We start from the raw sequence: 20,920 nt of genomic DNA, 5'->3' as shown, positions 1-20,920 counted from the left end.
CCTTTATAATTTCTCTAGATAAAAAAGCAGAGCGCATATCAACTAGTTGCACATTACCTGCTGAACGGGATTCCTACAACCAGATGATGTTGTGCTGTTTTAGATACTAGAATTAAAGATGAAACAAATATTAATACTGCACGGTAAAATCCATTTTCAATTCACTGATTATCGTTCCTTTGCAGAATTGTCATTGCATTCAATAGAAATTTACTTTTATGGACAAAATTTAATTGAGGGTTCAGATAATGCCACAAGTTTTAACTGGAACCTTATGTGTGCTGCAGATATTATTTACTGCAAGATCAGTGATAAGTGATTTATATCTCACCTGAATCCTCAATAGCTAATATGTCGGCTGGAGACATGTCTGTCATGTGACATGGTTTGGGCTGCCTGGAGGTCATGAAAGACACTGTACAAATGTAAGTCATTATTGTATTGTACCCCTGTGATATTCCACACTGGGGGATAATGCAGGGGTAACTTATTGATTGGATCTCTCCTTTCTCTTTTATGAAACTGTTTGCTGCATCCTAAAGAGTCAGATTAGAGAAATATGGCAAAAACTCCTGTATGGTAGGGTAAAAGCTAATCCTGTATTCTTTTACAGAATAAAGATGATCTGATCCGTGCCTGTCCATGTATCAAGTTGCGGAATGAATTACTTCATTGTACTGAATGCCGCAAAGTGCAGAGTACTGGAGAACTCTTTTCAACAACACTGGGGCACAGTGCGGAAAGAATTGGTCTTCCAGAGTCGCACTTTCTCTACCTTCCCATTTCTTCATTGTGGCAAAAAGGATCTGAGCAAATACGCACAAGTAGATGGTAAGAAATATGCCTCCTTGGTCCGCTCTGTTGTCTCAACGAAGGTCAGTCCCCAGACCTCTGAAACCCTGCTCGGAGAGGACGGCTTCTTGTATGGACCAATCATCAGATCGAAGCCGGTCAGTGAAGAACCAGAACGCGAAAGCCCCCAAAATCTAGCTCCATTCCTGAACTCCCAATGCCAGATTGCTGAACATGAGCCAGGCTACGTGCTCCAGCTGCCATTGCAGAGGGATTGCTCAAAGACTAGCTTGCCCAGCGTAACACGCATCCTGCAGTTGACCATGAGTTTGGAGCAAGCATTTTACTTGGAGCGATGGAAACGGAGAATGATAACTGAGCTTGGCCAAGATGGCTTCAAGGAGTACACTAAAAGTAAGTGCACTCTTTGATGCTGAATATAAGGAAACCTGGGGTTAAGGTACCACTCTTGACAAGCACCAAAATATAAAATGGTTGAAATGAAAACTGCAGAACATGGAAAAATCAATCTCACGTGTGTTCCTCCATGCAGGCCATTGCCATCTTAGTACTGCCCCCAGTTTGTTTAGTGTTAACATTGTATTAACTGGAGACCAACTAACTAGATAGTCCTCATAGTCTGCTCCAGGTTGTTCTTTATGCTTTGGGCAGCACAGTGGTTAGCACTGCTGTCTCACAGCACCAGGGACCCAGGTTCAATTCCAACCTCGGGTAACTGTCTATGTATGGAGTTTGCATGTTCTCCCCACGTCTGCGCGGGTTCCTCTGGGTGCTCCAGTTTCCCCTCAAGTCCAAAGATGTGCGGTTAGGTTGATTGGCTATGCGCAATTGCCCCTTACTGTCAGGGAGATTAGGGTAAATACTTGGGGTTAAGGGGATAGGACCTAGGTGGGATTGTTGTCAGTGCATGCACGATGGGCTGAATAGCCCCTTTCTACACTGTAGAGATTCTATGATCCTGTTTTGTGATACTTCATGCCAGCCGTTTCAGTGCTGACCACAGCTCTCAGTAACTATTTGAATTTCCCCTCACTCCACATGGGAAGTTCCTACAAAGTCATACGTTGGGCAGGTAGTACAGGAAACTGTGTAATCCTAGTGACCTGAGTAAAATTTAAATGCATTATTTCTGTGACCATTCTACTGGGTGACTTTAGACACTATATTTTCCCAGATATTCTCAATCGAGGGAAGCTTTTCCATTCTGCTTTGGAGGAAACTCTTCTCTCAACCAAAATTCCAAAAACCAACGATGAGGAAATTGCGGGGTACTTGCACAGTGTGAAAGATATCTTAGCAGACGTTACAGGAACTCGAGCCTTGGAGAGTGTTGTGAGTCATCTACCATTACAGTATATGGGACTGGTAGACTGCGTTGCAGAATATCGGTAAGATTTGGCATTCCCTTCATCTAATGTTTATATTGCAGGCACTATGGTTATAAAATCAAATAAATAGGGCTAGATACAGATGGCAGTGCCAGTGTTGTGTCATAACAGCGCATGTCAGAACATTGAATACAGGAGTTGGAATGTCTTGTTGAAGTTGTACAAGACATTGGTACGGCCACACTTGGAATACTGTGTGCAATTTTGGTCACCCTATTATAGAAAATATATTATTAAACGAGAAAGAGTGCAGAAAAGATTTACTAGGATGCTACCAGGACTTGATGGATTGAGTTATAAGGAGAGGCTGGATAGACTGGGACTTTTTTCTCTGGAGCGTAGGAGGCTGAGGGGTGATCTTATAGAGGTCTATAAAATAATGAGGGGCACAGATCAGCTAGATAGTCAATATCTTTTCCCAAAGGTAGGGGAGTCTAAAACTAGAGGGCATAGGTTTAAGGTGAGAGGGGAGAGATACAAAAGTGTCCAGAGGGGCAATTTTTTCATGCAGCGGGTGGTGAGTGTCTGGAACAAGCTGCCAGAGGTAGTAGTAGAGGCGGGTACAATTTTGTCTTTTAAAAAGCATTTAGATAGTTACATGGGTAAGATGGGTATAGAGGGATATGGGCCAAATGTGGGCAATTGGGATTAGTTTAGGTATTTTAAAAAAGAAAGGGCAGCATGGACAAGTTGGGCCGAAGGGCCTGTTTCCATGCTGTAAACCTCTATGACTCTATGTGGAAGTTTGTGGAGTGCATTGTAATCCCTGACAACTATACCTCCACTGAGTGTCTGCAGGGTGAGGAACTTTGACTCAGATTTTTTGAACTGGAGTGCAAGCTGTAAACATTGCAGAGCAAGGAGGGGAACTGTCTGTGCACCTTGTTCCCAGAGGCAGTCAAGTAGAACTTAAGTAGAGTTGTTTAATGGTCATGGACAGGTGGGTGTAACTAAGTCAGACAGCTATAGGGATCCAAGAGGTAATGATGGAGGAGCTTCAGCCCCTACCTGTATGGTTGAGAACAAGGACTGCAGAGTGGATGGGCAAACTGACCATAACACCATGCTGCAGGAGGTTGTTCAGGTGGAACAGGTTGCTGGTGAAAAGGAATATAGAGACACTCTATTCAGGGGGGTAAATACTGCAACCACGATCAGGAGTCCCAAAGGATGTGTTGTCCGTCTGGTGTCAGAGTTAAAGACACCTCCTCTCAGCTGGAGAAGAACTTGGACTAAGACAGGAGGATCAAGTTGTCATGATCCACTTAAAAAGCAGTGGCATAGGTAGTATCAGGAATTAGAGAGAGTTTGAGGAGTTAGGATCCAAAAAGTGGCAATCTTTGGGTTGTTACCTGAGTCACATGCCAATTGGCATAGGGTGAAGCAGATCGGAGAATTTGACTCATGGCTGAAAGTATGGTATGGACAGAGGGGGTTACAGTTCATGGGACACTGCACTAGTACTGGAGGAAGAAGGCCCTGGTTTGTTGAATGGACTTCACTTAAACCAGAAATGCTGGAAATATTCAGCTGGTCAGGCAGCAACTATGGAGAGAGAATGGGTTTTAAGTAAATGAAGCGGGAAGTAGTGTAAGAAAAAGAACAAAAAGAAAGGCCTTTGGCAGAGAGGGGAGATTAAATAACAAAGAAATGATGATGCAAGGCCAAAGGGAATGGCCATTGGCCCAGTAGAGAAGCAGAATCTGTGTCTAGAAGAGCTGTGAATGGCAGAACATTGAACAGTAGCCATCTTGCAAGAAAAAAAGAGTGAAGCCAAAATTTGTAAAGAAAAGGAAAACAAAATGGGAGCATAAAATACAGGAAAAAGATCCCAATGCTTCTCAGTTGTTGAACTTGGGTTGATTCCAGAAGGCTGAAATGTGCCTAATCTAAAGATAAGACGCAGTTCCTCGAGCTTACATTGAGCTTAATTGGAATATGGCAATATGAGACCGAGGGCAGAGAGGTCAGCGTGACAGCAAAGCGGAGAATTTAAATGACAGACGACTGGAAGCATGGTTTCATGTTTCCAGATGGCGGCACAGTGGTTAGCACTGCTGCTTGACAGTGCCAGGGACCCGGGATCAATTCCCGGGTTAGGTCACTCTCTGTGCGGAGCCTGCATGTTCTCCCCATATCTGTGTGGGTTTCCTCCGGGTGCTTTGGTTTCCCCCCACAATCTGAAAGATGTGCTAGTTAGATGAATTGGCCATGCTAAGTTCTCCCTCAGTGTACCCGAACAGGTGCTGGAGGGTGGCGACTAGGGGATTTTCACAGTAACTTCATTGCAGTGTGAATGTAAGCCTACTTACGACACAAATGAGCTTTAAACTTGAGATGAACAGATGTGTTTCACAGAGTAGTCACCCAATCTGCATTTGGTTTCCCCGGTGTAGAGCATTGTGCACAGCAAATGCAGTATATCCGCACTTTCAGACCTATTTTCCAATGTGACCCCACTTGAGGCACGTGTTCTAATTAGCTCCTCCCTTCCCACACAACACATCGGGCAGCCAGCGGGGGAGGCATGGTAGCTCTTGGCAACTCGAACCCGAGTCTGAGCTGGTATGCAGCTGATTCACCAAATCCAAGGCCCTGTTCTGTCTTCCAGCCATTATTGATTTAAAAAATTATATTTTCCTGACATTTTTAATTCCAATTTGGCATTCTTGTGAAATTCCCTTCCCCCCAGACTCCACAGGAGCAAACTGATGGTGGGAGGGAAAGCGTGCAATTGATGCAGTCCCCTTTCAGACTGGGTCATATAATAAATGGGAAGGTTACTCCTTCGCCACCGACATGCACACCATTGTAAAACTGACTCCTCCTCAGGCTCCAGTTAATATTTTCAGATCAATCGACCTGTTAATTCACCTTCATACCTTAATTTACACAAAGGAACAGGAACTTCTGAGTTAGTGAATCCACTGCACACAACATTTTTAAATGGTCTTGAAAAGAAGAAAAAAAATCCCAGGGTCCAGGCCACCAGTGCCAAGGTTTGATCCAGTAGAAAAGTTCAATAGGAGAAGAATGAACTGGGGAAGGAGAAGATTGATGACTCGCATGTTGAATTTAAAGCATTGGCAACAGTGTGACTTTCCTCACCAGCTTGGAGAAGGAGAGACAAGAAGAGCAGCAGCAGGACCAGATGTTGTCTGGCCTCGGTGTGTGGCGCAGTCTTGGAGGAAGGGGAACACATAAGCCCATCTCCTGTCTCTGCTGACCCGTTTGGGATCGCAACCCACAATTTGGGAATCGTTGCAGTATACGAAATTGAAAGAAGTGCACACTAATCGCTGTCTCATCTGGATGTTGGGCTTGGGGCCAGTCAAGTACTGAGATTGAATTTTAATCTTTCAGGGAAATTGGAGAGCAGGTGGGAAAGTGGAGGTAATGCAGAAGATCAACCAGGATCGTATTGAACGCAGAGCAGGCTCAAGGGGCTGTATGATCTACTCTCCCTCTATATGTTCTTATGTTAAACAGCAACCATTGAAAGAGGAGACTTATTCGGATCAGTTATGTGACGAAGCGAGGATTCTTCTCTTCAATATTAACTTTAAAAGAAAATTTGATATATACTTAGCTTTGCAAATCTTTCCTTACTGTCAGGAATAAGCAAAGGAGTGGGACCTACAAGAAGTTAGCACAGACAGGATGAACCTCATACTATGGTGTATCTGATTGTGTCTACTCCAACAACCAGTGCTGACACTAGTTGGAGGTGCAAAGCTTCAGCAACAGCTGTTTTGTCTCTTTACAACCCAGTCCTGTTTTTTAAATTCATTTTTGGGGTGTGGACGTCGCAAGCTAGGCCAGCAATTATTGCCCTTCCCTAATTGTCCATGGACTGAGTGGCATGCTAGGCCATTCAAGAGTCAACCACGCTACTGTGGATTGGGAGTCACATGTAGGCCAGACCTAAGGACAGCAGCAATCCTTCCCTACAAAGAACAAAAGAACAAAGAACAGTACAGCACAGGAAACAGGCCCTTCGGCCCTCCAAGCCTGTGCCGCTCCTTGGTCCAACTAGACCAATCGTTTGTATCCCTCCATTCCCAGGCTGCTCATGTGACTATCCAGGTAAGTCTTAAACGATGTCAGCGTGCCTGCCTCCACCACCCTACTTGGCAGCGCATTCCAGGCCCCCACCACCCTCTGTGTAAAAAACATCCCTCTGATATCTGAGTTATACTTCACCCCTCTCACCTTGAGCCCGTGACCCCTCGTGAACGTCACTTCTGATCTGGGAAAAAGCTTCCCACCGTTCACCCTATCTATCCCCTTCATAATCTTGTACACCTCTATTAGATCTCCCCTCATTCTCCGTCTTTCCAGGGAGAACAACCCCAGTTTACCCAATCTCTCCTCATAGCTAAGACCCTCCATACCAGGCAACATCCTGGTAAACTTTCTCTGCACTCTCTCTAACGCCTCCACGTCCTTCTGGTAGTGCGGCGACCAGAACTGGACGCAGTACTCCAAATGTGGCCTAACCAGCGTTCTATACAGCTGCATCATCAGACTCCAGCTTTTATACTGTATACCCCGTCCTATAAAGGCAAGCATACCATATGCCTTCTTCACCACCTTCTCCACCTGTGTTGCCACCTTCAAGGATTTGTGGACTTGCACACCTAGATCCCTCTGTGTTTCTATACTCCTGATGACTCTGCCATTTATTGTATAACTCCTCCCTTCATTATTTCTTCCAAAATGCATCACTTCGCATTTATCTGGTTTAAACTCCATCTGCCACCTGTCCGCCCAATTTTCCAGCCTATCTATATCCTGCTGTATTGCCCGACAATGCTCTTCACTATCTGCAAGTCCAGCCATCTTCGTGTCATCCGCAAACTTGCTGATTACACCAGTTACACCCTCTTCCAAATCATTTATATATATCACAAATAGCAGAGGTCCCAGTACAGAACCCTGCGGAACACCACTGGTCACAGACCTCCAGCCGGAAAAAGACCCTTCGACCACTACCCTCTGTCTCCTATGGCCAAGCCAGTTCTCCACCCATCTAGCCACTTCTCCTTGTATCCCATGAGCCTTAACCTTCTTAACCAACCTGCCATGTGGGACTTTGTCAAATGCCTTACTGAAATCCATATAGACGACATCCACGGCCCTTCCTTCATCAACCGTTTTTGTCACTTCCTCAAAAAACTCCACCAAATTTGTACGGCACGACCTCCCTCTTACAAAACCATGCTGTCTGTCACTAATGAGATTGTTCCGTTCTAAATGCACATACATCCTGTCTCTAAGAATCCTCTCCAACAACTTCCCTACCACGGACGTCAAGCTCACCGGCCTATAATTTCCTGGGTTATCCCTGCTACCTTTCTTAAACAACGGGACCACATTCGCTATCCTCCAATCCTCAGGGACCTCACCCGTGTCCAAAGAAGCGACAAAGATTTCCATCAGAGGCCCAGCAATTTCATCTCTCGTCTCCCTGAGCAGTCGAGGATAGATGCCATCAGGCCCTGGGGCTTTGTCAGTTTTAATGTTCCCTAAAAAACCTAACACTTCCTCTCTTGTAATGGAGATTTTCTCTAACGGGTCAACACCTCCCTCCGAGACACTCCCGGTTAACACGCCCCTCTCCTTCGTGAATACCGATGCAAAGTATTCATTTAGGATCTCCCCTATTCCCTTGGGTTCTAAGCATAATTCCCCTCCTTTGTCCCTGAGAGGTCCGATTTTCTCCCTGACAACTCTTTTGTTCCTAACGTATGAATAGAATGCCTTAGGATTCTCCTTAATCCTGCCTGCCAAGAACATCTCGTGACCTCTTTTTGTCCTTCTAACTCCCCGTTTGAGCTCTTTCCTACTCTCTCAGTATTCCTCCAGAGCTCCATCTGTTTTCTGTTGCCTGGACTTAACGTACGCCTCCCTTTTCATTTTAATCAGATCCTCAATTTCCCTGGTTATCCACGGCTCTCGAATCCTACCTTTCCTATCTTTCCTTTTTACAGGCACATGCCTATCCTGCAGCCTTATCAATAGTTCCTTAAAAGACACCCACATGCCAGACGCGGACTTACCGTCGAACATCCTCTCCCAATCAACATCCACCAATTCCTGCCTAATCCGGCTATAGTTAGCCTTCCCCCAATTTAGCACCCTGCCCGTAGGACAGCACTCATCCTTGTCCATTACTATCCTAAAGTTAACAGAGTTGTGGTCACTATTTGCCACATGTTCCCCTACCGAAACTTTGACGACCTGACCGGGCTCATTTCCCAGAACTAGGTCCAGTATAGCCCCCTCTCTAGTCGGGCTATCTACATACTGTTCCAAAGAACCTTCCAGTACGCATTTTACAAATTTCTCCCCGTCCGGACCCCCAGCTCTAAGCACTTTCCAGTCTGTGCCAGGGAAATTAAAGTCCTCCACTACAACAACCCTATTTTTTCTGCACCTATCCAGAACCTCCTGACATATCCTTTCCTCCACTTCCTGTGGACTGTTGGGTGGTCTGTAGTACATCCCCAGCATAGTGACTGCACCCTTCCTGTTTCTGAGTTCCACCCACAGCGACTCAGTACATGACCCCTCTAAGTTGTCTACCCTCTGCACCGCGGTAATATGCTCCTTAACTAATATCGCTACTCCCCCACCTTAGCCCCTCCTCTGACTCGCCTAAAACACTTATACCCCGGAATATTCAGCTGCCAGTCCTGTCCTTTTAACCAAGTTTCCGTCACCGCAACCACATCCAAATTCCGCATAAGCATTAAGGCCCTAAGTTCATCTGTTTTACCCGTTACGCTCCTCGCATTGAAGCAGATGCACTGCAGACCTCCAGGCCCACTCAGGTCATCCTCCTCCAGAGTGCTCCTCTTCTTAGCTAGCCTTGCCCTGGCCCCCAGCTCAACCCCAGCCTCAGTATTTACTGACCTACTGTTTTGTTTCCCCACCCCCCTGCCACACTAGTTTAAATCCTGCCGAAACACTCTAGCAAAACTCCCAGCCAGGATATTTGCTCCCTTCCAGTTAAGGTGTAACCCATCCTTTCTGTACAGTTGCCATCCTGACTTGAAGATTTCCCAGTTATCTATGAATTTAAAACCCTCCCTCTTGCACCAGTCCTTTAGCCACGCGTTCAACTGTAGAATCTCCCTGTTCCGAGCCTCACTTGCACTAGACACCGGGAGCAGTCCAGAGATTGCTACCCTGGAAGCCTTACTTTTTAGCCTAGCACCCAACTCCCTGAATTTCTCTCGTATGACCCCCCTGCTCTTCCTACCTACATCATTTTCACCAATGTGTATAATCACATCCGTTTGACTACCTTCCTTTTTAAATATGCTTCCTACCCTCTCGGAGACATCCAGTACCCCGGCACCAGGGAGGCAGACTACCACCCTGGATTCTTGTTCACTCCCACAGAACCGCCTGTCCGTGCCTCTAACCATTGCGTCCCCCACAACTATCGCTCTCCTAAACCCCTTCTTTCCCTTCCGGACCCCTGAGCCTGTCTCCGTGGAGGCGATCTGGTCCTCGTGGCTTACCCCTGGAGGGTCATCCCCCTCCACAGAATCCAAAACAATATACCTATTTTGGAGGGGGACAACCACAGGGGATCCCTCCACAGACTGCTCACTCCCTTCCCTTCTACCATCTGTTGCCCATCCCTTTCTTTTATGGGAGACTGCCACTGGGGTGCTTTCTGGCACATCACCCTTCTGACTATTACCCCTCCTAACTGTGACCCACGTGTCTTCCTTCCGAGACCCTGGTGCCACTACCTGGCTATAACTTTTATCTATTAATCTCTCATTTTCCCTAACTAAACTGAGTTCATCGAGCCTCAGCTCCAGCTCCCTTACACGATCCTTCAGGAGTTGCAGTTCCACGCATCTGGCACAGATATGGACTTCCGGGAGGCAAGTTGTCTCCAGGAACTCCCACATCCCACACTGAATGCAGTCTACTGGCCTCCCACTCATACCAGCCATGTCCTTTTTAGTTTTTGGGAGATAAAACAAAAAAGGGGGTGTAACAGAAGAAAAAGAAACAACCTTCCTCGCCTTCGTCAAAGCCCTGTGAGCCAAAGCTCTTACAGCTCACACTCTGCTCCCTGCTCACTCCGCTGCCCGCTCAAAAGTGCGGCCTGCTTTTAAACCCTCCAAAAAACCTCCCCAGGCTGCTCCTGGGCCTACTTCCTGTTTTGAAAAAAAAACTCCTTTTTAAATTAGCCCTTTTTAAACCTTCCCCAGGCTACTCCTGGGCCTACTTCCTGTTTTGAAAAAAAAACTCAGATTTTTAAGCCAAATTTAACTGAAAAATAAATAAAATGCAGACACAATCTCTCTTACCCTCAGCCTGCTCCTGTGGAACAATGAGGCATTAGTGAGCCAGATGGGATTTTACGAAAATTGACAATGGTTTTATGGTTATCATTAGACTTTTCATTCTTATTGAATTCAAATTCCACTATCTGCCATGGTGGGATTTGAACCCTGGTCCCCCGAGTCTCTGAATTACTAGTTCAATGACAATACCACGAGGCACCAAGCCCTGTATGTAGGCTTCGAAATGTAAGCTTTATAGCTCAGATTATTAGGTAGTAATGGGCAACAGAAACGTGGCTGATTTTCCCCTTTCTGGTTTTGGTGTGTTGAAGGGAATTGTAGCAAGCCAGCTGGTGCCCTAACTACTGTTCACTAACTCAATGCAGGCAGAGAATTGAACCTGAGACTGCTGATTTACACTGGCTTCACCAACTGAAAGAACCTCTATTCTTTTAAAATGGTTTGCTGACTGGAACTTTTGAGGATTATTATTGGTGGATGCTGTCAAATTCCTCTGTATGAGCACTGTGGTGATCAGTGGAAAGTTTGACTGATGCTTTCGTTTACTTCTTGGTGCAGGGGCAAGTTATGTGTGATTGACTGGAAAACCTCTGAGAAACCCAAGCCTTATTTTCGAAATACCTTTGATAACCCACTCCAGGTGGCAGCATATGCTGGTGCCCTGAACCATGATGACAACTATAACTTTCAGGTCAGTAAATCTTTCATTGGATGTCAGCCATGGCTCGGTAGTAGAACTCTTGCTCCTAAATCAGACAGTTGTTGGTTCAAGTCCCACTTTGGAAATGTAGGCTGGCACTGCAGTACTGAAGGACCGCTGCACTGGGAGGATACAGTTTTTCAAATTAGAGTTTAAGTCAGGACCCTTTCTGCTCTTTCAGGAGAAAGTAAAAGATCCTATAGCACTCCTAGATCAAGAGCAGGAGCGTCCCCCAGTGTTCTGGTCGATATTGATTCTACCAACACCATTAAAATAGTTACCTAAGCGTATTTTGTCACTGAGGTTCATTTGCTGTTTTCACCCTTCAGCCTCTGCCTTGATCAATTTCTTGTTCTTGGTGATTACAACCTCCAGCTCAAATCATCACGCTTTCTCCTTTGCATTCACTGCCCTCTTATCCTCCCATAAACTCTCCCTCCATGTTAACTCCACAACCCATAATCGCAACCAATCCCTTGACCTTGCCATATTATGTGGTATTGCTGTTCTTGTCATATCAATCACAGATAAGATCATCTCTCACCATTTCCTTGTATTGCTCTAGACCCACATCCCCTTCCACACCCAAGCCCTTCCTGCCTGCCAGTACACTCCTGCGACGCTGAAACCTTATCCATGACCTCACTACTCTCAACCTCCTGTACACTGGATCTACAATTCCGGTTCCCATCCCCCTGCTGAATTAGTTTAAACCCTCCCGAAGAGCATTAGCAAATTCCCCCCCCCCCAGGATATTGGTACCTCTCTGGTTCAGGTGTAGACCATCCTGTTTGTAGAGGTCCCACCTACCCCAGAATGAGCCCCAATTGTCCAGGTATCTGAATCTTTCCCTCCTGCACCATCCCTGTAGCCAAGTGTTCAATTGCTCTCTCTCCCTATTCCTCTCCTCACTATCACGTGGCACAAGTAACAAACCAGAGATTGAGCCAGTTAGGATTATATTCACTGGAGCTTAGAAGTGTAGAGGGAATCTCATAGAAACTTACAAAATTCTAACAGGGTTAGACAGCGTAGATTCAGAAAGAATGTTTCCAATGGTGGGGGAATCCAGAACTAGGGTCATAGTTTGAGGATTAGAACTGAGGTGAGGAGAAATGTCTTCACCCAAAGGTGAATATGTGGAATTCACTACCACAGAATGTAGTTGAGGCCAAAATGTTGTGTGATTTCAAGAAGAAATTAGATATCGTTCTTGGGGCTAAGGGGGATCAGGATATTGAATTTGATGATCAGCCATGATCATAACGAATGGTGGAGAAGGCTAGAAACTGCTTCTAGTTTCTACGTATGTGGGTTTCCTCCGGGTGCTCCGGTTTCCTCCCACAGTCCAAAGATGTGCCGGTTAGGTTGATTGGCCAGGTTAAAAATTGTCCCTGAGATGCGTAGTTAGAGGGATTAGCAGGTAAATATGTGGGGGTAGGGCCTGGGTGGGATTGTGGTCGGTGCAGACTCGATGGGCCGAATGGCCTCCTTCTGCACTGTAGGGTTTCTATGATTTCTTTCTATGATTTCTATGATGTAAAACCATTACTCTCTCTCACCCTGGCTATTCCCCCTACTTGAGCCCTCAACTTCACCCCCTTAATTCCGACGGAATGGATAGAAAGCTTCTGGCTTCTTTTCTCTACTGCAAGCGTACCTCTCCCCTATCTCCTTCACTCTCACATCCAACAAGTGCAAAGAGCTCGTACACCTCTTCGTCACAAAGATCAAGACTGTCTAATCGGATGCCCCTGCTGTTTCCCTCCTTTGCACTAACCTATCTGGTTAAAATTCCTTTGATGCTCCTCCTTGAGCTAGCCTTGAACATGAATCTTTCTCGCCTGTCGCCCACCTCCTGATCCCTTGACCCTATTCCCACTAAACTGCTGACCACCCAACTTCTGCCCCTGGTTCCCATGTTAGCCACCATTGTTAATGGTTCTCTCCCTTCCAGTGCGGTCCCTCTTTCCTTTAAAGAGTTATGGATAGTCTCCAGAGTCAGCATCGTGACAACAAGAGCCAAATATTTTAACATTAAAGAATTGACAACAGCCAAACATAAAATGTCAGACCAGAGAAGGTGACTAGCATATGGAATTCTCTGCTTTGATCTGTTATGGACTCTGAACAAACTATCCTAAAGGGAAATAGATAGTTGCTTTCAAAAAAGATGTATGTTGGATTAGATTGGTTGACACTTCAAGGATCTCACCGGGTAGCGCACACTTGATGGAGCAAATGGCTTATTTGTGTGAGTAGAAAAAAACGAGCCGGTCTCAGCACTGACACTGTAACCTTCATAGGATCCCTACAGTGCAGAAGGAAGCCATTCGGCCCATCAAGTCTGCACTGACCACAATCCCATCCAGGCCCTATTCCCCCAGCCCCATGCATTTACCCTAGCTAGTCCCCCTGACACTAAGGAGCAATTTAGCATGGCCAATCCACCTAACCCGCATGTCCTTTGGACCTGTTTTAGTGATGTTGGTTGAGGAATAAGTATTGATCAGGACACTGGGGGTAACTCCTCATCTCTTCTGAATTGTGCTGTGGAACCTTTTATGCTCATTTGAGAGAACAGGGCTTTAGTTTTGATGCTGCAGTCAACAGATAGCTTTGACAGTGCAACATTCCCTCAATAATACTCTGCGCTGTGATGTTCTGTAATTCGGTAACCCTGGGAAATGAGTTGCAACTGTTGGGGGACTTTTATAAAATAATTCATTTTTGAATGCATTTATTTGTGGTGTTACTGCTTGAGCTGTGCCTCATTTCGGAGCAGAAGTGACGGAGCGTTTTTGAATCTGGCAGGTTGAGCGGGGGCTGATTGTGGTGGCTTATAAAGATGGGTCGCCGGCACATGCTCATTTCATGGACTGCGAACTGTTCCTGACCTGCTGGAAGAAATGGCTGCTTCGACTGGAGAAGTACAAGGACAGGATAGGTGCTTCCACGTGAACAGCTTGAGAGACACTGGTGGCTAACAACACGGCAGCAAAATGCACTGGATAGATCCCAAGAACATTGTGTGGCACGAGTATAATCTGGTGTTACTGAGTGCAGATTTTATTTTCATTGCCTCGATCCCGCGAGGAAAAGGGGATGAGAGGAAGATTTCTGATATGGTAAAGTTCTAAACAAGCTTTAGTATCTCCTGGTCGCTTATCATGTTGTTTATGGAATCCTGCCATGTTCAGATTGGCTGCCATGTTTACTAGAATACAACAGTGATTACACTTCAAAGTATTTGATTAGCTGTTAAACACTCTTGAGGCGTCCTGAGCATGAAAGGTGCAATATAATACAGGTCGTTTTACATCTGTTTATAATGTTATAAATAGGAAACAGTGGAAATCTGATAGTGTGTAGCACCCTATCCTTGGATACCAGCAACTGTGAAGGGTAAGACTTCCTGGCGGTGTTGGTGGAGATGCAAAGTCTCCACTACGTCACGGTTATTGTTCCCGGTGGAGCTCCACCAAATTACCCGTTGTCAAAAACAACAAAGCATTGAGATACACACGGTGGACTGGAGCAGGAAAAGCTGTAACTTAACGTCTCCCCTCCTGTCCAGTGAGAAATCTGCCCCGTGTAAATGGAAAAATGTACAGAATTAGCGTTTGTAACTGTGTCGTAAAGTGGCACTTTCAACTCGGGCATGTTTTCACAGTCTAGAGAGTACAGTGTTTTAAACGGAACTACTGGATCATTCCATCTCTTTATTTACCAAACATTTGAAGCATCCCTTTACCCACACTGTACAGTCGATCCTTCACTGGAAGCAAGTGACAAATATTTAATAAATATGTGAACGGTTTTGAGAACAACTGATGCTCTCGCTTGCAGAGACTTGGAATGTTTCCAGTTACCTATGACACAGCGCCCCCAGGTGATCATGTAGCAATGCTACATCCAAGTACAGAAACCTGTTTCTCATGCTAAAAGCAACAAGTTGACATTTTTCTAAAATAGATCCTAATTTTAGATGGTTGTCAATTTTTTTAATGACTGTCAGTTTTTTCAGTGCACTCAGATCAAATTGTACCACTTTTGAATCAGGTCCCCTTAAAATGGATCTCCTTTATTTCACTAGTTGTTGCTCAGTGACAGATCCTGGATCCTCTGTCCTGGTGTCCTCCCAGAACGTTACAGAGCGGCATGTTTGCGAGGTTGTGCAATCAAGTGTGGAAAAGGCTAGGTGAAATCCACTTTTCCCCTTAGCCTCTGCGCCTTGCATTGTTCCCGATATGAAAAGGGAACACATCCGGGCGGCACGGTAGCACAGTGGTTAGCACTGCTGCTTCACAGCTCCAGGGTCCCGGGTTCGATTCCCGGCTCGGGTCACTGTCTGTGTGGAGTTTGCACATTCTCCTCGTGTCTGCGTGGGTTTCCTCCGGGTGCTCCGGTTTCCTCCCACAGTCCAAAGATGTGCGGGATAGGTTGATTGGCCAGGTTAAAAATTGTCCCTTAGAGTCCTGGGATGCGTAGGTTAGAGGGATTAGCAGGTAAAATATGTGGGGGGAGGGCCTGGGTGGGATTGTGGTCGGTGCAGACTCGATGGGCCGAATGGCCTCCTTCTGCACTGTAGGGTTTCTATGTTTCTATGTTTCTTCTGGCAGTGCTCTGGGATGGAAGAACATTAAGAGCAGTTCTAGTTCACCAAATTCACTTTTTATCACTAGAGAGGTGCCTCACTGGTTGATTCTCCTTGAGAATCCAGGCAAGTAGAACTCACTACATGGGCTTCATGGTCCTTCCCTGTGAGTTATGGCAATGTGGTGCACCATGCTATCCTTCGCTTACAGGTTACTAAGTACCTTTCAGTCGTATATCCTCCACCTCCGCCTTTTCTCATTCATTGGTCATTATGTTCCCTACTAGAAATTAAAAACAGCCCTGAAATGTTCACCCTGTTGGGTTGAAATTAATTTCTCTAAGTGCACTGACAGTCACTTTTTCTTCCTTTTTAATCACCGATATAAATGCAAGCTTTATTCCATGCAATTCCTGCAAGGTCAGATTTAACACACGAGCCAAGAAGAAAGAGATTGGCAGTAAATGTTATTGAATCATTCATTCACCACGTAAATATGGAGTGTGCATCCTTGTTGCTCATCCACTGGGGTGAATGTGGGAAACAGGAAAAGCCATTTCGCTGCCAAGACCAGGCAGATTAATGGAGAAATGGGGAGGGTCAACAACATATCTTCATGGACTAATTAATAGAGGGATCATAAAGGTGCTTCCAGGGATGGATATCATGTCTCTTGCTTAGGAAAGTTGGAGAGGCCTAATATCAGGAGCTGTCAAGGTGAACAAAGAGAACGATGTTGCACGTTTTCCCCAATTCTTGCACCACCCCCACCCCCTGCCAGAAATACATAGGTGCAGTGTAATCTAGTTTAGGTACAGATGCATTTGTCTGAATAAAATAATATTGACCTGAATGTATCCAGTAACTTGAGGTGATTGATTTACAGAAAAGAGATAATGAAGCAATAAACTTATGTTTTACAAGATGGGCTGTCATACTAAGGCCCTAATCACAGTAGCTGTTTGACTGCGTGTCATGCACAATCAAACTGGTGCTCCCCTGAGTTTGTGCTAGTGGAGGGGGAGAATATCTGGCTGTCAGAGAGCTGTTTAGAAAATTCAGAGTCGCAGCCACATGGCTGCACGTCAGCAAGAATTTTGTCAGCTTTGGCAGATATACAACACCAGGGCATGCATTTGATTCCTGAACTGGTGGTACATAGATGGGTGCCAGAAAGTGTGCCCTGTTTGGCATTCCAAGAACCTTAGCCTTCCACTAGATGACCTTGGGTGCCCAGATTCCGCATTGGATAGTACTGAGAACAGACGCGGGAGAAAATTGTTTTAAGGAACCTGGCAAGGTAAGACTATCCAACATTGCTATATATTAGGCAGACGGTCCAAGATTTTGTGCTGTGAAATATTTTCTCCCAAACTCCCACAGGTCCTCCTCACTATGCCAATATCTTCATACGATCACAAGAGCCCTTTTATTATTCCTCATGCATACCTATGTCTTCCAAAAGCATTGGAAATGGTGACTGGCTGACGTCTTGAGTGGACTTCAGGCTGCGTATGATCGTCAGTGAAGCCCTGACCTTAGGGAAATGTACCCAGTGAGGTACCTCTGTTACTCTCCAGTGGAAGGGAGATGAATATGTTGGCCATGCTGGCCTGTACTGCTGCCAGCTGTTGCTACACATATGAACAACATATTGGCAGATATCAGTGTTGTCCTGTAATTAGATGCAACAAAAGCACTTGAGAACAGTGATGACTTCAACACCACTGTGTCTAACTTCCTGTTGTCTCAGTTCTTGGCCTTACTTTTAGGTCAACATTCACCCTTTGCCTACAATGATGCAGATGGAGGCTCTGCAGTTGGTGCTGTAAAGCAAGTTTCTAAAGTTCAAAAAAGCTGAAGAAAAAGGTTAACTGAGACAGGTACGTTTAATGGATTGACAAACTACTCCAAGGAAAAGAAATGCTTCCATAGTCCCTCATCTAGCAAGTCTTCATTCTCTACTAGGTTATGAGCAAGAAGGAGGCCAAGGAGAACATAAATCATTGATGCTTCCCACTTAGTGTGAAGACAGGAGTGGTGACTCTGTGTTTGCTCTATAAATGAATACTTGGACTGGAGAATGGGTTTTTCTGAATCATAGATTCCCTACAGTGCGAAGAGGCCGTTCGGTCCATCGAATCTGCTCCAACTCTCTGACAGAGTATCTTACCCTCTGCCACCCTATCCCTGTAACCCTACACATTTACCATGCCTAATCCATCTAACTCACACATCTTTGCAAACTAAGGGGCAACTTAGCATGACCAATCTGCCTAACCTGCACATCTTTGGACAGTGGGAGGAAATCGGGGCACCTGGAGGAAACACGCTAAATACAGCTAAAGTTGGAGAATCATCCTATCCCTGTAATTTTGGGTGGGAACACAGTCAACACGTCTGACCTCTGTGCAGGAGACTTAACCTGGGACTTTAAAAAAAATAAATTTACATGTTCGTCTTGGAACTGTCAACAAGCAGGTCTCTGAAGACATCACCTGTTCCTTATAATTGAGAAGAAATTCTACCTCCCCACTTTTCCAGTTTTCATGGTGCACAGACAGTTGCTAAGAGGCCCAGGTACTGTACTGCATTACAGACTTGCATATGAATGACTGCAGTACAATATCAGTCCTAGGATTTCCAAAACTGACAGTTATCCTAAAGGTTTCATCACATTGATCTCCCGTACCAAAAGGCAGTTAACTATAGGCCGATTAGCTTAACTTCTATAGTAGGGAGAAATGCTTGAATCTATCAGGGAAGAAATGAGGAGACATCTGGATATAAATTGTCCCGTTGGGAAGACGCAGCATGGGTTCATGAAGGGCAGGTTATGTTTGACTAATTTGGTGGAATTCTTTGAGAACATTATGTGCGCGGTGGACAATGGGGAACCTGTGGATATGGTGTATCTGGATTTCCAGAAGACATTTGACAAGGTGCCACACTAAAACCTGCTGCATAAGTAAAGGCGCACAGTATTATGGGTAACGTATCAGCATGGATAGAGGATTAGTTAACTAACAGAAAGCAAAGGGCTAGAATACAAGAGCAGGGATGTACTTCTGAGGCTGTATAAGGCTCTGATCAGACCCGATTTGTGAGCAGTTTTGGGCCCCATATCTAAGGAAGGATGTGCTGGCCTTGCAAAGGGTCCAAAGGAGGTTCACAAGAATGATCCCTGGAATGAAGAGCTTGTCATGTGAGGAACGGTTGAGGACTCTGGGTCTGTACTCTTTGGGGTTTAGAAGGATGAGGGGGGATCTTATTGAAACTTACAGGAAACTGCGAGGCCTGAATAGAGTGGATGTGGAGAGGATGTTTCCACTAGTAGGAAAAACTAGAACCAGAGAGCACAACCTCAGGCTAAAGGGACGATCCTTTAAAACAGAGATAAAGAGGAATTTCTTCAGCCAAAGAGTGGTGAATCTGTAGAACTCTTTGCCGCAGAAGACTGTGGAGGCCAGGTCATTGAGTGTCTTTAAGACAGAGATAGATAGGTTCTTGATTAATAAGGGGATCAGGGGTTATGGGGAAAAGGCAAGAGAGTGGGAATGAGAATTCTGCTCCTATGTCTTATGATCTTAAAGAGTGGGAATAAATGGGTGTTTTTCTGGTTGGTGATCAGTGACTAGTGGTGTGCTTCAGGGATCAGTGTTGGGACTGCAATTGTTTACAATTTACATAGATGATTTGGTGTTGGTGATCAAGTGTAGTGTGTCAGAATTCGCAGATAACACTAAGATGAGTGGCAGAGCAAAGTGTGCAGAGGCCGCTGAAAGACTGCAAAGGAATATAGATAGTCTAAGTGAGTGGGCAAGGATCTGGCAGATGGAGTACAATGTTGGTAAATGTGAGGTCATCCATTTTTGTAGGAATAACAGCAAAATGGACTATTATTTAAATGGTTAAAAAATTGCAGAGGGACCTGGGTCCTTGAGCATGAATCACAAAAAGTTGGTTTGCAGGTGCAGCAGGTAATTAAGGCAAATGGAATTTTGTCCTTTATTGCTAGAGGGATGGAGTTTAAAAATAGCGAGGTTATGTTGCAGCTGTATAAGGTGCTAGTGAGGCCACACCTGGAGTACTGTGTACAGTTTTGGTCTCCTCACTTGAGAAAAGATATACTGGCACTGGAGGGGTTACAGAGAAGATTCACTAGGTTGATTCCGGAGTTGAGAGGGTTGACTTATAAGGAGAGGCTGAGTAGACTGGGGCTATACTCACTGGAGTTCAGAAGAATGAGGGAGGATCTGATAGAAACATATAAGATTATGAAGGGAATAGATAAGATAGAAGCAAGGAAGTTGTTTCCACTGGCAGGTGAAACTAGAACTAGGGGGTATGGCCTCAAAATAAGGGGGAGCAGAGTTAGGACTGAGTTGAGGAGGAACCTCTTCACCCCAAAGGGTTGTGAATCTGTGGAATACCCTGCCCAGTGAAGCAGTTGAGGCTACCTCATTGAATGTTTTTAAGGCGAGGATAGGTACATTTTTGAACAGTAAAGGAATTAAGGGTTATGGTGAGCGGGCGGGTAAGTGGAGCTGAGTCCACGAAAAGATCAGCCATGATATTGAATGGCAGAGCAGGTTCGAGGGGCCAGATGACCTACTCCTGCTCCTAGTTCTTGTGTACCAATTAGAAAGTGAATACTCATTATCCAATTGGATGATTTGCAACTGGCAAACAACCTTTTCTTTCTCAATTACAACAGAATGCATTGAAAGAGAATTTTTTTTTGTAATGCCCCTATGATTTTTCTCCTGTGTTCCTCCAACAGTGCCCTGGGTCAAAATATAGAACTATCTATGGTATCTAACAGCACTGTAGGTGTGCATGAACTGCAGCATTTCAAGAAGGTGGCACTTTCTCTAGGACAATTAGGGATGAGCAAAAAATAATTTTTTGTTCCATGGATGAATATTTTTTTAAAGTTGATGCCTGAAAATTCCTGGCGGATTGGCAACCCTCAAACTTCACAATGCTTCACATGATTGTCTCTCACCACATGGGAGGTTGCATTGCACAACTCCTCTTTCCCTTGATGGGCAGCACAAAGTCTCCAATCCTTTACAGATCCTTA

General features: G+C 45.2%; 1 protein-coding gene across 3 annotated transcripts in view; it reads left to right on the top strand.

Moving 5' to 3' along the window:
- The window catches only part of mgme1 (mitochondrial genome maintenance exonuclease 1), a 32,661-nt gene extending 15,977 nt beyond the window's left edge, over window positions 1–16,684 (top strand). For 2 of the 3 annotated variants that reach the window (XM_078230155.1, XM_078230158.1), the window contains exons 2-5: window positions 614–1,206; window positions 1,988–2,201; window positions 11,096–11,228; window positions 14,052–16,684. In XM_078230155.1, coding sequence (XP_078086281.1) covers window positions 660–1,206; window positions 1,988–2,201; window positions 11,096–11,228; window positions 14,052–14,198 — 1,041 coding nt within the window. In that variant the 5' untranslated portion in view covers window positions 614–659 and the 3' untranslated portion in view covers window positions 14,199–16,684. Of the gene's footprint in view, window positions 1–287; window positions 426–613; window positions 1,207–1,987; window positions 2,202–11,095; window positions 11,229–14,051 lie in introns of those variants that run through there. The other variant, XM_078230156.1, reaches the window with a different exon arrangement.
- Window positions 16,685–20,920: the final 4,236 nt, after the last annotated feature.

This window comes from Mustelus asterias, chromosome 15, assembly GCF_964213995.1.
Source record: "Mustelus asterias chromosome 15, sMusAst1.hap1.1, whole genome shotgun sequence".
Taxonomy (NCBI): Eukaryota; Metazoa; Chordata; class Chondrichthyes; order Carcharhiniformes; family Triakidae; genus Mustelus; species Mustelus asterias.
This window is presented reverse-complemented; position numbering and strand designations above follow the sequence as displayed.